The sequence below is a fragment of the Saimiri boliviensis genome, chromosome 7, assembly GCF_048565385.1.
Source record: "Saimiri boliviensis isolate mSaiBol1 chromosome 7, mSaiBol1.pri, whole genome shotgun sequence".
Classification (NCBI taxonomy): domain Eukaryota; kingdom Metazoa; phylum Chordata; class Mammalia; order Primates; family Cebidae; genus Saimiri; species Saimiri boliviensis.
This window is the reverse complement of record NC_133455.1, coordinates 8,867,279-8,881,633: the sequence shown is the minus strand read 5'-3', so window position 1 is coordinate 8,881,633 and position 14,355 is coordinate 8,867,279. Positions and strand designations below refer to the sequence as shown.

The following is a 14,355-nucleotide window of genomic DNA, read 5'->3' as shown; positions in this document are numbered from 1 at the left end:
CTCTGTACCCACTCCACCACCCAGGGCCTGCCTAGACACTGGACGCCACTGGACGGCTTTCCCGGGCCTCTGTCCCACCTTGAATTTCGCCACCTGCCTGAGCCAGCAGCAGATCTGCAGCACGTCCTGCCAGCCAGACTCGGAGCTTCTGAAGGCCCATGGCTCACTGGACTGGTTTTGTGCTGGGCACTGCAGGTGATGGGCGCTCCTCGACTTAGCATGGGGTCATGTCCCGAAAAATCCAATGTAAGTGGAAAATACCGTAAGTCAAAAGTGTGTTTTTGTTATTTTCAGCTTACTGTGGGTTTATCCGTGGTAAGTCGAGGAGTGGACTCAGTGCGTATTGCCCCATGTAGGTGAAAAATTTTAAGCTGAACCATTGCAAGTTTGTATTTTATAAAACGTGTCCATGTGTGTATATCATGTGTAATGTCAGCAAATGACCTCCCTAAAAAGGATGCATGCAATACTACCTTTCATGAGGTCTCTTTTTTTTGGCCAAAAGGAAAATAGATCCTGAAACACAGTTTCAGAGGTAAAGATGGGGGCAGACACCGAAACATATGAGTCTATAGACACCATAAGACCCAGGAGCCCGGCCATCTGGGCTGAACCCCTGCAACCTGAAATGCTGACCTGGGCCCAGCATCGGGCCTGGAACCCACTGTCCTTCCCCCAGGGCCTGTGGGACAACCATGATGCCTGTCGTAGGGCCTTTGCTTTCAGCCCACAGTCAGGTGGAGAGTGGGCCTTGGCCTCCTGAGGAAAGGCTGCAACCCAGACCTTCAACCACATCCCCGGCCTGTGTGAACATCCTGGGATTGTCTTCCCCCGGCAGTGCTGCAAAGGGCTGACAGATGTTTGGAACCTTCAGGAACAAGGCTCTCCCTGGGCTTTGCTCATGTCCGATGAGGGGCAGCTGATGGGGCCAGGCCACAAAGGGGGAAGGCCCTGGTGTTCCAACTGGAAACTCACACTAGTGGCGCATCTGTCATATGAAGATGCAGGTTCAGAGATGTCAAAGAACGTGCCCAAGGCCCCATAACCCCTGCAAGTCGGAGCTCACTACACATCACTCTGGTTCTTTCGGCCACAGCATCCTGAGAGACTGTTCCTGGACGGACATCCTCCTTATCCTCTTTCCTTGAGAGTAATCTAGCTTTGTGCAGCCTTGGCTCCCAGCTGATGTCTGCTGGCCCGACTTGAGTGGGCCGTCCTGTGGGAAGGAGCTGGCGCGACTGCTCCTTCATCCCCAGCTCTGGAGAGCTGCTTTGGTGACTGTCCTTCCTGGGAATCAGCACCTCCTGTTTTGCCAATTCCTTACTCTTTATATATAGAAAGCTCCACTCCACCACCTCCTCTGTACATACCCCTTTCTGGAAATTTCAGTCTCCCCGTGAAAGCTTTGTGCACACTGAGCCGACAGCAGCAACTGGTCCTGGTCTCCAAACACTGCACTGCTAAGCCTGGCTGAGGGTGAGGGCACCGCAGCGCATCTAAACCTGTGGACTCCCCGAGCCCGCCCAAGCCAAGAGTCAGTGCTGTACCCTGGGTCCCAGAGCTGCTTAGAACTGGGTAGGTTTTGAATGCACTAATGTAAAACATCGATCTTCACCACTGGGAGGGAGATGCCCCCACCAGAACCACCTGAGAGGCTTTTCACACTGCCTCCCCTGAGACCCAGCCCTTGCTGCGGGGACCTGGCTGCTGCTGAGAGCACTACAACAGGCAGGTGGGTGGGCGGGCGGCCTTGGGACCTGGGGTGGAGAACCCTGACTGGAGAGGCCACAGGGCAAGATGTGTGCTGCTTCAGATTTGCCTGGGCCAGGAGGAGACAGACAGCGAGGACGCCCGGGCTTCCATGCACAGGGAGCTCCTTTCCCAAGGCTTCAGTGATGGGAGGTGTGGGTGCTGGAGGTCCCCAATGTCAGGTTGAAATCCCGTTCCCCCGCATTCCCGGAGGCCCAGCTACCAGTCCCAGTGCTTCAGGGGAGGTCCCTGTCCCTCCACAGGGAGACTCCTGAGGACAGGCTACTGTTCCACCACCCCGAGAAGCTCACGGTGCCTTCCCTACCACACAGAGACAAAATGATGTCTGGGCTCCTGAAAGGCGCACTCAGGAGGCTGTAATATGAGCAGTGCAAATGGAAAAACATCAGTGCTTGGTAATCCGCTAAGGGTTGGTGGAAATGGTCCGTGTCTTTTACAAAGAACTGGACACTCATGAATAATAACTACCATTGTGAGGCCTGTTTAGAAAAAGGCATCTCTGCACAAATATGGATTCAGCTCTTTTCAAATCCCCACCCCATTCTGGGAAGTAGGCTCTTCACAGCAGGCACAGAGGCCCCTGGGAAGGCCTGGGTTTGTGTCTCTTCCCTGGCGGCCATCAGGCAGATGGCCTTTGGGGTTCCCTGAGGTCCTGGAGGATTCTGGTGTGGGGGGGAGGTTCTGGGGCTGCAGTCCAGAGAGGGCCCTGGATCCTCAGGGGGCTGTCTAGTAATGTGACTGCTTGGCCACCAGCATTTAGTGAGCAGCTGCTCTGTGCCAGGCCCACGCTAGGCAGCGGCGACACGACGGAGTGGGGCAGCTCTGCCCAGTGCTGCTGCCGCTGCTCCTCCTTTTGGGTTTAAGTCACATCTATTTTTATGTCCTGATGATACAAGGAACACGTTTATTGTAGGAAGTTCAGAAAAACATAAAATAGGCATCCCAAATATGTGTCAATCAAAAGAAAACAAAATCACTCATCCCCTTGCCCACCGATAACCACTTGGAACACAGAGGGATCCAAACAGCCTCCTTATCTCTCCTTAGAGAGCTCAGGCCACACGCATAACTCTTCCTAGAAGAGCGTTTTCTTCTCAGTGTGTGACTAGTGAATCAAACGGCACCGACACGTACCACAAAGGGAAATGTACTGTCATTTACTTCTGGGAGGAGTTCTTACCTGTCTGTTCGGAACTTTTGAGTGTCAGCTCATATGTTAAATCTAAAAGGGAAATGTTACACATTATTTCTGTTACTGTACATTTCAGAATCTTCATCAGCTTTGAAAAGGCAAAACTGATTCTCATGACTGGCCAGCACGTCCTGCTCAGGCAGAGCAGGGTTTGGCAGCAGGAGAGACAAGCGTGAGAGCAGCAGAAAATATCAGCAGCTGCTCTGCTCCCTGGGGTCAGAGGGCAGCCTCTGTTCCCCCAAACTCCCTTCCCCATTCCCCCATAACATATCCTAACAATCCCAAACAAGCCAGCAGCTGGCTCTACGTATCACACAGGCTACATCTTGGTTATTAAACGTATTGGAAATTCTAACCATTGTATTTTAATCTCCTAAGTCCTCAGCATGCCAAGGAAAGGCTTTGCAGCTTCATGTTCACTGCATCTTGATTATGCAATGAGGGTGACATAAGGCATTGGGATGGACTCCTGCGATGACAACGGGAGCTGGGGCAGGGCAGGCCTAGTGTGGTCCTGACGCTGGGCTCTGCCGTGCCCCACAGCTGCTCTGCCTTCCCCGGGCCCGCTCCCTGGCGTACCTGTGCAGTGCTGCTGCAGCCGCCTGATCTCAGCATGCAGCCCCTTGAGCGTGCTGGCGTGCTCCCGCTGAAGGAACAGGAGGTTCTTCTGTGCGCTGTGCAACTGGTTCTCCAGGTTTGTGGCTGCCATGCTGACATCCAGGGACCTGTGGGGAACACAGACCCTGGCTACTGTCCCTGAACGGGGTTCCAGGCCTGCCTGCCCTCTTTGGCTCTGGGCGCAGAGGGGCACATGCCTCTCAGGAGAGAGCAGAAGGAAACCACAGTGTCTGGAAGCTGGGGCACGGGGGCACCAGGGCTAAATTAGCATCACTGCTGGGAGGCCCTAGCCCAGGGATGGCAGCCTCGGCTTCCTGAGTGCCTTGGGGTGTGCCCTCGAACCTAGCACCATGTGGGGCACACGAATGAGTAAGGCCCACGCCAGAGTATAAAGTCACTTCCCTTTACTCATGAGGAAACAGATCAAGAGAGCCAGATTCATGAGCCTGGGGTCACACAGCCAGTGAGGTACGGAGCAGGATTCTAATCCAGGGACCCTGGTTCCAAATCCTGTCCTCTCCACACACCACCTCACCCCAACAGACTGTGACTGACCAAATCACTCTTGAAAGATTTCCCGGACCAGGACGCACTGACAGCTTCCTCGTGGGAAAAGCTGGCACCTGGGAAATGGGCCAAACATTTCCTCTAAATGGCATCTGGAGCCAGCCAAAGCAAGGAGGGAGAGCTGGGCTGAATTCCAGGGGGAAGCCCCCTGCACTTCACAGCACAGAGAGGAGCCCACAGATCCTTCTTGGGAAGGTTCAAGAATGTATCTCATGGGGCCGAGGGGTGGCACAGGCATCTGGAGTCTGTCCCCAGTGCTCCCACCCCCAGCTTCCAGCATCCAATGCTCACTCAGGGTCCCAGACTCCGCCTTCATCGTAACTCGAGAAATGTGGTGAAGTCATGAGTCTTTCTGGAAAAGCTATCAGAGTAATTCAAGACGCTTGTACAGCACTGACAAATACCAAGGCTAAAATGTGGGTTATCTGCTTATAAATTATTATTGTCAATACAGAGCCTCATAAAGCATTTTCCCTAATTTGCTATTCCAGAGAACCCTCCATAAAGGAGATACAACTTCTCAACAACTTTCAGGACTCAGCCCATTTGTAGGATGCCACGATAGGACGGTTTTGGAGACATTGACACACCCAGGCTGTCACTGCTTCAGACAACACCAATCACTCATCAATTATCTGTATGACAGTGACAGGCATGCACACTAGCTCTGGGGCTAGGACGAGTTCATAGCGAACTTCAGACATACACTTTCATCATGCGAAAACATTTCCCACGTACTGCTCAGATGGAAAGCCAAAGCCAAGGGCAACCTGAGGATGCAGAGAAGGAAATAAAACGTGAGAGCTCACAAAGGGGAGCAAACGACGACACATCCTAAACTGGTCCGGGAAAAGGAGGAACAAGAGGCCCTTTCACTTAGGTACAGAAACTGATGGGAGACCGGTGACCCCAGGACACGGCGAGTGCAGGCTCGGGAGGGGCACCTTGTTGTGGGCAGCAACTGGGCCAAGCTGATTAGAAGCCTTGGAATTGGTCATCTCTCTGAACCAGCAATTTGTTTTTAGTAATCTACCAAGGGGAAGTTACGACTTTTGTGTGAAGAGGTAGCTGTGAGAATAGTCATTAAAGTGCAGTTTGCAGTTGGAAAAGACTAGAAACAAACTCAAAACCCAACAGGGAGTGGGTTAAATAACTTAAGGAGACCATTTCTAGGCACATTTCTATAAAACAAAGCACAGAGCTCCCTGGCCTTTGACTCCCCTCGCATCGGGGTGCAGATGATTGCAGAGTTGAGTTTCCACCAGGCAGGCTTTCCTCAGTGGAGCTGTGAGCAGCCTTCCAGCAGTAGCACACAAAAAAAATGACGTTTCTGTCCCAGAAACCGTCTCTTTGCCGTAACCGCAAACTCTCCTGTGTAGGCTGCTGAGCCAGACATGAGTTTCTAAGTGGAACCCCACAGTTCCCAAGATCCCAACACTGTCTACACAGCACGTGGCCTTGAGGGGCGCTGACCTTAACAAAGGAGCCAGCTACGACTGAGGCAGCTTCAGCGTGTGGAGCACAGGGGCAGCGTGCTTGCTGTGGAAAGGGCGAGCACCTTCTGACCTTGCTGTTCCCTCACAAAGCAGAAAGCTTGAAAGCAGAACAGCCTCAGCGTCAAAGGAAGGAGAATCCCAGGAGCGCGGTGAGCGCTGTCTGTCAGTAGCGGTGCCTATGTCTTCCTTCAACTCAGCAACCCAGAGTCGTTCACTCTGCCATCAATTCCAGCACCTCACCTGGAGGGTGAATCCCGAAGAGCTGAAAAGGGTCTGGAATCGGGAACTCCGGCAGAGGTGCCTGGCCACTACTTTCAAATGACAGACTCAAATCCTTTCTGTTGACTGATGGAAGAAGCAGAGCCCCTATTTTAGTGGCTTGCTGTCAGAGAGAGAACCATTTCAATGTGACCCAGAATTGAGTGGGTCTCGGATGACAGGAGGACTGTCCCCCCCTTACCAGTGCTGTCCCCAGCTGCACGACCTGGAGGTGGCCTTGACGCTGGCATCCCCTACCATCCGTTTCCAGTCCATGGTGGTGATGCTGGCATCCTGCTTTGAAAGCAGGTCTCAGATCCATCCAACCATTCTCATCTCCACTGCTGAGGCCGCCTCACCCTCACCCCGACCAGAAAACCTCCCTCTGTCCTTCCCTGCCTGCTCCATTCTGCTCTCCACATGGCAGCAGAGTGATTCAGTTTTTTAAATTAAGACTGCTTAAAAGCCTCCAACGGTTCCCACTGCTCTGAGAATCGGACTGGTCTGCCTGGCCCTGTGACTGGCCCCACCACCCTCACTGGCCCTTCTCCTACCCCTGGGGCTCCTGGTGGCACCAGCTTTCCTCCAGGTACCCTGCCAGGCTGTGCTTTTCTCACCCTGGTGTCCTCTCATCGCCTCTCCTCTTCTTGGGCCTCCCTCCTGCCCACCTCTCCTGGATCTCAGCTGTCTACTCATCCTTTAGGCCTCAGAACAAGTTTACTTCCTCCTGGAAGCCCTGGCTCCCAGACTCAGCACCTGATGCCTTATGATCCTGTCCCCAGTTTTAGTCTTCCTGTCTTTGCAAGGGTCTGTAAGCGTGAGTCCACTCCCCGCCTCCTCGAACAGACTCCAGGCTTGCTCACTGCTGCACCCTAAGCCCCATCACAGTGCCTGGCACCTTGGAGGCCCTTGAATGGGCCCCTGGTGCCAGTCTGACGAGTGCAGCTGTGGTGTTGGGAATCAAAGGGCTTCAGGTTTGAAAAGCCTTGTTTCCAGGGACTTCCTACTTAGGTGCTTCATTTACAGGCACAAATTGCTCAAGCAAAACAGGATATACTAAAATATCCCAAAATGTCACAACCACCTCACCCGCCAGGAGGGCAGAAAATGGGATGTGCCTATATGTAGAAGTCTGTATTTTCTTCTCTACTCTCCCAGCGGGGGAGGGGGGAATGGAATAAAAATGTTGCCAGCAGGCAGGACATGGTGGCTCATGCCTATAATCTCAGCACTTTGGGAGGCTGAGGCGGGTGGATCACAAGGTCAGGAGATAGAGACCATCTTGGCTAACACAGTGAAACCCCGTCTCTACTAAAAATACAAAAAATTAGCCAGGCGTGGTGGCAGGTGTCTGTAGTCCCAGCTATTCGTGAGGCTGAGGCAGAAGAATCATTTGAACCTGGGAGGCAGAGGTTGCAGTGAGCTGAGATCATGCCACTGTACTAAGCCTGGGTGACAGAGCGAGACTCTGTCTCAAAAAAAGAAAAAAAATTATCAGTGGTCCCTATCACGGTGTAGTATCACATTTTATGTGTAACAAATTTAAATATTATTTTGGTAAGTATTCATATTCTAACTGCCTTGGTCAATCAGCAATTTTGAATTGTAACAACCGTGTATTTCATCAATCCACTGTGGTAACTGCAGAAATACAAGTGTTCTTGAAGCCTCCCCCTAGGATGGGCAGACAGCCTGGAGAAGAAGAAATGCCATGTGGGCAGGGAGAGTGTGATCACATAATGTGTGCAGCTCGCAAGTGAGTGCTGGTGAGCTGCCCAGAGCCCTGCCAGTGGGCAGACAAGGGTCTCCTGGCCTGGGCATTTCACTGATTGTCGCTCTCCCCTTCTTCCACACTCTGTACTGACTTAAAAGGCCCTGACAGGGAGATGCCATCCATGCAGGGCATTCTACAGTGGTTAGGATATTCTGGAATGAGGCAGGTCCACGCGGGGCCAAGGAAACAGTGCATCTCCAAATGGCATCCAAATTACTAAATTATTTCCTCATCAGCTCAAAAGAATAACAGTGTCACTGACTTTCTGTACAGCTCAAAAGACAGTGGTGTTTTCCACTGCGATCCTTCACTACTGAAGAGAGGTAATCATTGTGATGATGCCCTCCTCCCCGTACTGCGACATGACTGAAGCTGCAGAGGCGAGACCCAGCCGGGAGATGCACGTAATTCAGAGGCAGAAATGAGTTGGTCCCAAGAGGCTTAATTCAGTAGAGAGACACTTTAGAAACACGAAGGAGCATTCTTGAGATCCCTAAAAGGGTCAGCATGGCGGATGAAAGGAGAAAGGCAGGGCGTCTGCTGCAGACGAATGACGCAGCCTGCTGAGTAAGGCTACTCGCCCTGTCCTAGCTGTGTGTCAGCCAGGAATGGACGGCGGCTCACCCAGCCCGTCTTGCAAAATGCTTGCACTTTCTGTGTCAAAAGGGCATATGCTACAAATTGTGTGCTCTCTGTACTGCTGCAGTCCACCTTAAGGCCATCCAATTTTGTTTCTAAGCGTTGTTGGAAGCCATCAGCAATCTTACAGTTATTTGCTCAACCAAAGGCATCAAGGCCTGGACATTGGTCCTCTCCCCTCCTTGGAGAGGCTGCCCACAGCTGCAGATAATGGGGCTCCAGGTGACTATCACTTCAGGGTCTGGCCACAGCAGCAAACGGGCCAGCCCCACCCAGGGGACTGTGCACAGCTCTGCTAGTTTTCTCCACTTAGAAGACCAGCAGAAGCAATGCAAATGGATGCCTTGAGGGTAAAAGACCTGCTGAATAGGTTGCCTTGATCATGACTCAAAGGTTAAGCCACACGGACATTTTTTCCTATGGCAAACCAACTAGGTATTAAATTAATTTACTGTTCACTCTACATGTTCAGAAAGTTAATACTCAAAAAAGGCTTTTCATTCTAAATCCTGCAGAGACAGGCCCTGAAGACGTGGCAAGACGGCTTTCTGGGTGGGGAGGCGCCCTGCTCTCATTTCCTAGTTGTCAAGGTGTCTGAGGAAGGCCCCACCTCTCTGAGGACACGCTCTAGCAGCATGAGGACAAGGGGCCCTATCAACAGCTCAGGCTGAATCTTCATTCCAAAGTGCTGTTCCTTCCTCTCAGGACACTAATGCAGCATGATAACACAATTCTCTCCATGGACCACCTGACTTGCCCGAGCACAAAGTTCTTTCATATTACATATGCCATTTGCTCTTGCAACCTGTCTCTAAGGGAAAAGAGGAAACGATCCCATCAAAAGAAAGACAGTAAACCAATAAATGCATCTAAGCTTTGCAGCTTCTCCTAGCCCTCAGGTAATGTGGTGACAATCCTGAGGTCTGGCGTAAATTTAATTTCACGCAGAAATTCAGATGCTTTCCAAGTGGTGACATCAAATCTCTAATACTTTGAAACTGCAGAGGAAAAATGAACACAGCCCATGGAAGTAGCCTTTTGGCCCAGAAGGGAAGGCAGTGTTCCTCCAGAGCACAGGGCCGGGCTGTCAGAAGAGTACTGCTGGCATGGAGGCGGGATCCATTGGCTCTCTAGGCACCATGTTAGAAAATCACACAGCTGCAAAGGCAGTGCCGACCACTCAGTATGGCAAAAAGACTCACTAAGTCTTGCTCATGTGCCAGCAAAGGTTCCAGGAAGCTGGGTGAGGGTAGGGCTTTCTTGGCCAGGCTAGCGCCTTTACAAAGCAGCAAGGCTAGCTTAGGAAGAAAGCACAGGGTATTCCACCCTGTAGCATGTGTGTCCTGGTCCCTGGGATCCCAGCGAGTGCTCAGTCCCAGGGCCAGGGCATACTCACCCTCTTCCCCTGCAAGGCCAGGCTGATAGGGGTCCTCTAGGCGTTGAGTTAACAAAAGGCTGTTCCTGGGAAAAAGCAGCACTTGGCTGCCAAAAACAGCTCTGATGTTACCCGTGGGAGGAACCAAAGCCACACTTAATCTTTCCCCCTTTTCAAAATAATGCCTTTTCCTTTAGCGCCTCTCCTGTGTGCACACCCTTCTTGCACAACTTTTCATCGTCAAGCACATTTCTGATCATGTCACATCTCTCTTGATTGGGACCAAGCCCACTGCTCCAGAGGCCCTGCCTGGTCAGCCTGCCCTCCCCAGCTGCATCCCACTGGGTTCCCTGGGGCTCTGAGCTCATCAACACTGGTGTCCTCTAGCCCCTGGCGTCGCCCACACCTCCTCCAGCACAGGACCTTTACATACCTTGTTCCCTCTGTCTGGAACACTCGTGGCAGACTATCCCCTGCCCCCTGCCTCATTAACTTCCATTCTTCCCACACAGCTGAACTCATGCATTACGTACGTGCTGCAGATAATTTCCCACCCAGTGGAGATCTAAACCTGAACTATGCTGTGTTTGTCAAAAAGCACCGCAGCAGTATGGATCTGAACATGACCTCACCCCGTCATTTCTCATTCCAGGAGCAATATTCTCAAGTATTCCTAAGAGACACCTCTTAGACAAAAGACATGGAATATCTTTGCTAGGAAAGGGTCTCACCATTTAAAAATGGGAGATTGTTTCTGGGCAATCAAGAACAAACTTATCTTTTAGTTGAACATAAAGCCTGTGGAAATAGGGTAATAATTTTATAATCTAAAAAAAAAAAATAGCACACTAGCACTCAGGTGGTAGCTGTGAATTAGCTGTAACAAGCTATTTTAGATTCTAGTCATGAATAAGTTATGACCCATTCACATTTGGTTCTCTCCTTCCATGAATAACGGGAGCTCCGCCACCCTCCCTGTGCACTTTCTGAAAGGCCCTGACCCGGCAGCACTGCCTGGTCCTTAATGGAGCGCAGCGTCTCAGTGTCTCAGCGTTTGTGCACAAGGACCTCTGGGGGCTTTTCTGTGGAACTTTCTGTACTGCTCTTGTGTTCTACAGCTTAAGTGTTGCCATAACGAAAAGGAAGGCTGGCCAGGGGACAAAGGCAGCAATTGCAGTGATTACATGTAACAGAAGGATAAAATGATTCCTAGTGGGGAGGTGGTTTTCTAAGTAGATTCATGGACTCAGAAAACAATGAGGGTAGAAAGAATCTTCAACATCAGGCATCCAACACCCCTTTGTCTCAGGATTAAGAAACTGAGGCCCAAAGCAGATCTGCTTAGCACAGTGGGATAAAAGAGACTGGAGTGGACAAACTCTTGAGGGTTAGACTGCACTTGGGGTGGAATCTGAACTCTATCTGTCACCTAAGTCACTGTGATGTCTAACTCATGGGGTGGCTTTAATTGCTAAAAGCAACCAGGATGGGCGGCATAGTGTAGTGCTCAATGTTAACTATATTTTTTTAATGTAAAGATCGGTCAATAGTTCTATAAATATACCTCAAGGTTGTTTACTTAGCCAACTAGGGTATTTCCTGAATATTATCTAAGTATGGAAATGAACTAGCAAAGAAATTCCAATTACTTCCAAAGAGGGAAAGATAAAAGAAAATAGAAGCATTTTCTGAGACCTCTGTCCTCCATTTTCACTGGAGAAGAGCCATTCAGGGAAGCAACGAGGGAGGCAGGCAGAGCAAGGCACCTGAGGGCCAGGAAAGCCTGCTTCTCCCTTTGAAAGCATCTGTAGTACTTCACGGGGCTAAAAACCCAGTCCGCGGCTAATTAGGCCATCAACTCTCAATCCAAAATACCTGCTTTTAAGAAGGGACACTCACCATCTCTGAAAATGAACACTGATGTTATTCTGAATCCACAATAACCTAGGTAAATTGTTTTGCATGGTAGGGTCCTATTATTCCTACTTGCACATGTATCTAAGAAATTCAATTAGTAAGGGAGCTGAAAATCCCTAAAAATTAAAGCAGCAATAAAAAGGGACAACATTTCAAACAATGGCTCCAGGGATATTTTGTGGAAAAGAGTAAACACAATTACAAAGTGGAAGCAAAAAATTGAAGGCAAAGGTGTAATTTTGTTTTAAAAAGATAAAACATCTTGTTGTTTAGTCATTCTTAAAGAATTAGGCTTTTTTAATCTGAAAAAAACAGTTGTGGTTGAGTGTGCAATAATTTAAAATAGTTTAAGTATTTGCTGACGAGGTTGTTTTTAAAAAGTATGTTAAAAGCTGTATGTATATTATCACATTTTTGTATACACAGAGAATGGTATACACCAGTGTTAAAAAGCATTTGTCTCTAAATGGTGGACTCTGGGTGATTTTTACCTTTTAAGAGTTCTATTTTCGTACTATCTAAAGCTTCTTTAATTCTGAACATATATTACTTTATAGTCAGAAAAAAACTTATAAAGTTTTCTCTTAAAAAAGGTAATCACTAAATATCCACTAACAAAGTAGAATCATATGTTTTAATAATACTGTTCCAGGGTAATCGTGGATTGCTAGAATTGTGATTGGCTTGCCATCACCAAGAATTATTAATGGGAAGGTAGTTGTTACAAATGTAACAATTTAGTGTCCCCAAGACATGCAGAAAATGAAAATGATGAGAACTTAGGTGCCTCCTCCCGTGCATTATATATCCTGTCATTCTCTGACATTATCCATCATAAAATATAAGGCCCACCAACAATTCTTTAGACACTGACAGCCATTTTCTTCTGAAAGAATGTATAGCCTAACATTGTTGTAATTGATGTGATTAGAAAGACTGGCAATTAGACATGGAAATAGGATATACAGCCTGTCTGGGAAGGCTACAGTCACTGGAGGCCTACATGATGGATTTATTAACCGGTTTCTCTGCATTCTGATTATCTCATACTTAGAGTTTCTATTTGGCTTATATTTAAAAACGATGTCATGGGTTGTACGCTGAACAAGGGCTTGGACTCTGTGTGTAAATGCCTCAGGAAGAAAGCAAGTCTGTATTCCCAGTTGCCTACGGGTGTCTTTAAGTGGCCCGTGCAGGACAAGATAGGCAAATGCACGTGCTCCTACCATCTGTGTTGTGTGGTGCCTTCTGGGAGTGTCCCGGGCCTCACAGAAGATTGGGTTCCTAACAGCCAGGAGGCCAGCAGTGGGTGGCAGATCCCTCCCCAGGAGGAGGGAGCACAAGCACCCCATCTCCAGAACCCTCAGAGCCGGAGGGGTGATGCCCATACAGTGTCGGCTCTGCACTTTCTATTCCAAAGACACAGGCTCAGGGAGAAGTTGCTTCTGAGGGAGGAGGCGGCTGGTAGGGCCATGGAGGTGCTGCTCAGGCCCTTCCTGCCCTCCCTGCATCCTCCTCCTGCCCTTTCTTGGCAGCCCCCACATATGACTGCCCTCTGGGGATCACCCAAATAGCCTTGTTTCAAGCACTAGAGCTAGAATCATTTTCAGCTTAATAGAAATGTCACTGGTGCACTTCTAACAAGCTTGTCATTTACCAAGATGATCCTGAGCCAACAATTCAAGGACACAAATGTCTCGTAAGTTACCACACAAAGAGTTCTATCTAGTGATATCTTCCTTTAATGGAAGGGGAAGTAAGCAGTTCATACCCAGCTGATCTTTCCATTTCCACCTCAGATTGAGACTACTGCCGATTTTAATTGTCTACTGGTTGATAACTAAAAGATACAGTGATCCCGAATGCCAAATCACCGTTCACCCTGATGAAACAGGAAATACTTCCTTAATCTTAGTGCTTCATGATCACAATCTAAACTGTAGTTCCTAGGTCAACAAGATATGCTCACTTGTTTTAAAAACGTCAATCTCTATGGTTTGCCAAACAGATGAACCAATTCACCTGACTTAACTGAAAGGTCTTCTTTTATCCATTTTGTGGGTCTGCCTAAATTACAGGTTTTAAGGAAAGAAAAGTATTCATTAACTGAAGCTCTATACACTTCTTTTTTTGGGGACAAGGTTTCTCTATGTTGCCCAGGTTGGACTCCAAACTCCTGGCCTCAAGTGATCCTCCTGCTTCAACCTCCTATGTAGATGGGATTATAAGTGCCAGCCCCCTTAACTGGCTCTATACACTTGAATTTAGCCAAATTTTTCGTTTATTACTAACAAAAAGTAAGAGTTCATGGTTTCATTAGCTATAATAGGCATCAGAGAAGATGCCTGTCACTTACAGAGAAAAGAGACATTATCTTTGTGTTGCAGTATAAAGAGCTCTCCTCAGTCCCAACCGTGTCATCTCAGACAGTGTAAGAACTTAGCTATGCAACAAATAAAAGCAAGCCAACTCCTCCGACTTGCCTGTCTATGAAAGGGGCCCAAACTGAATCCTTCCAATGAGTTGAGACAGGGAGGATATTAGAGACCTTTGAAATTATTAAAACAGTCCAAAAATAGTCAATTCAGTAAGTAAAGTCACCATGACCATGCCTTTAATTTTAGTACTTACACACCTTCTGGTGATCAATAATCAGATATTTGTTTTTATTGGACATTTATTTCTTTGGAATAACATAGCTTGAGTAAGTAGCAATATTTTTAAAATATAAATGTATATTTTTAAGAAG

At 48.7% G+C, this 14,355-nt stretch overlaps 1 protein-coding gene across 5 annotated transcripts in view; it reads right to left on the bottom strand.

Annotated features, from left to right (window-relative positions):
- Positions 1-14,355, bottom strand: part of CCDC92 (coiled-coil domain containing 92) — a 33,374-nt gene that overhangs the window by 2,785 nt on the left and 16,234 nt on the right. For 4 of the 5 annotated variants that reach the window (XM_039471747.2, XM_039471746.2, XM_010347656.3 and 1 more), the window contains exons 2-3: positions 3,542-3,687; positions 2,951-2,992 (exon numbers count right to left, since the gene is read on the bottom strand). In XM_039471747.2, the coding sequence (XP_039327681.1) occupies positions 2,951-2,992; positions 3,542-3,671 (172 nt within the window). In that variant the 5' untranslated portion in view covers positions 3,672-3,687. Of the gene's footprint in view, positions 1-2,950; positions 2,993-3,541; positions 3,688-4,438; positions 14,332-14,355 lie in introns of those variants that run through there. The other variant, XM_074402072.1, reaches the window with a different exon arrangement.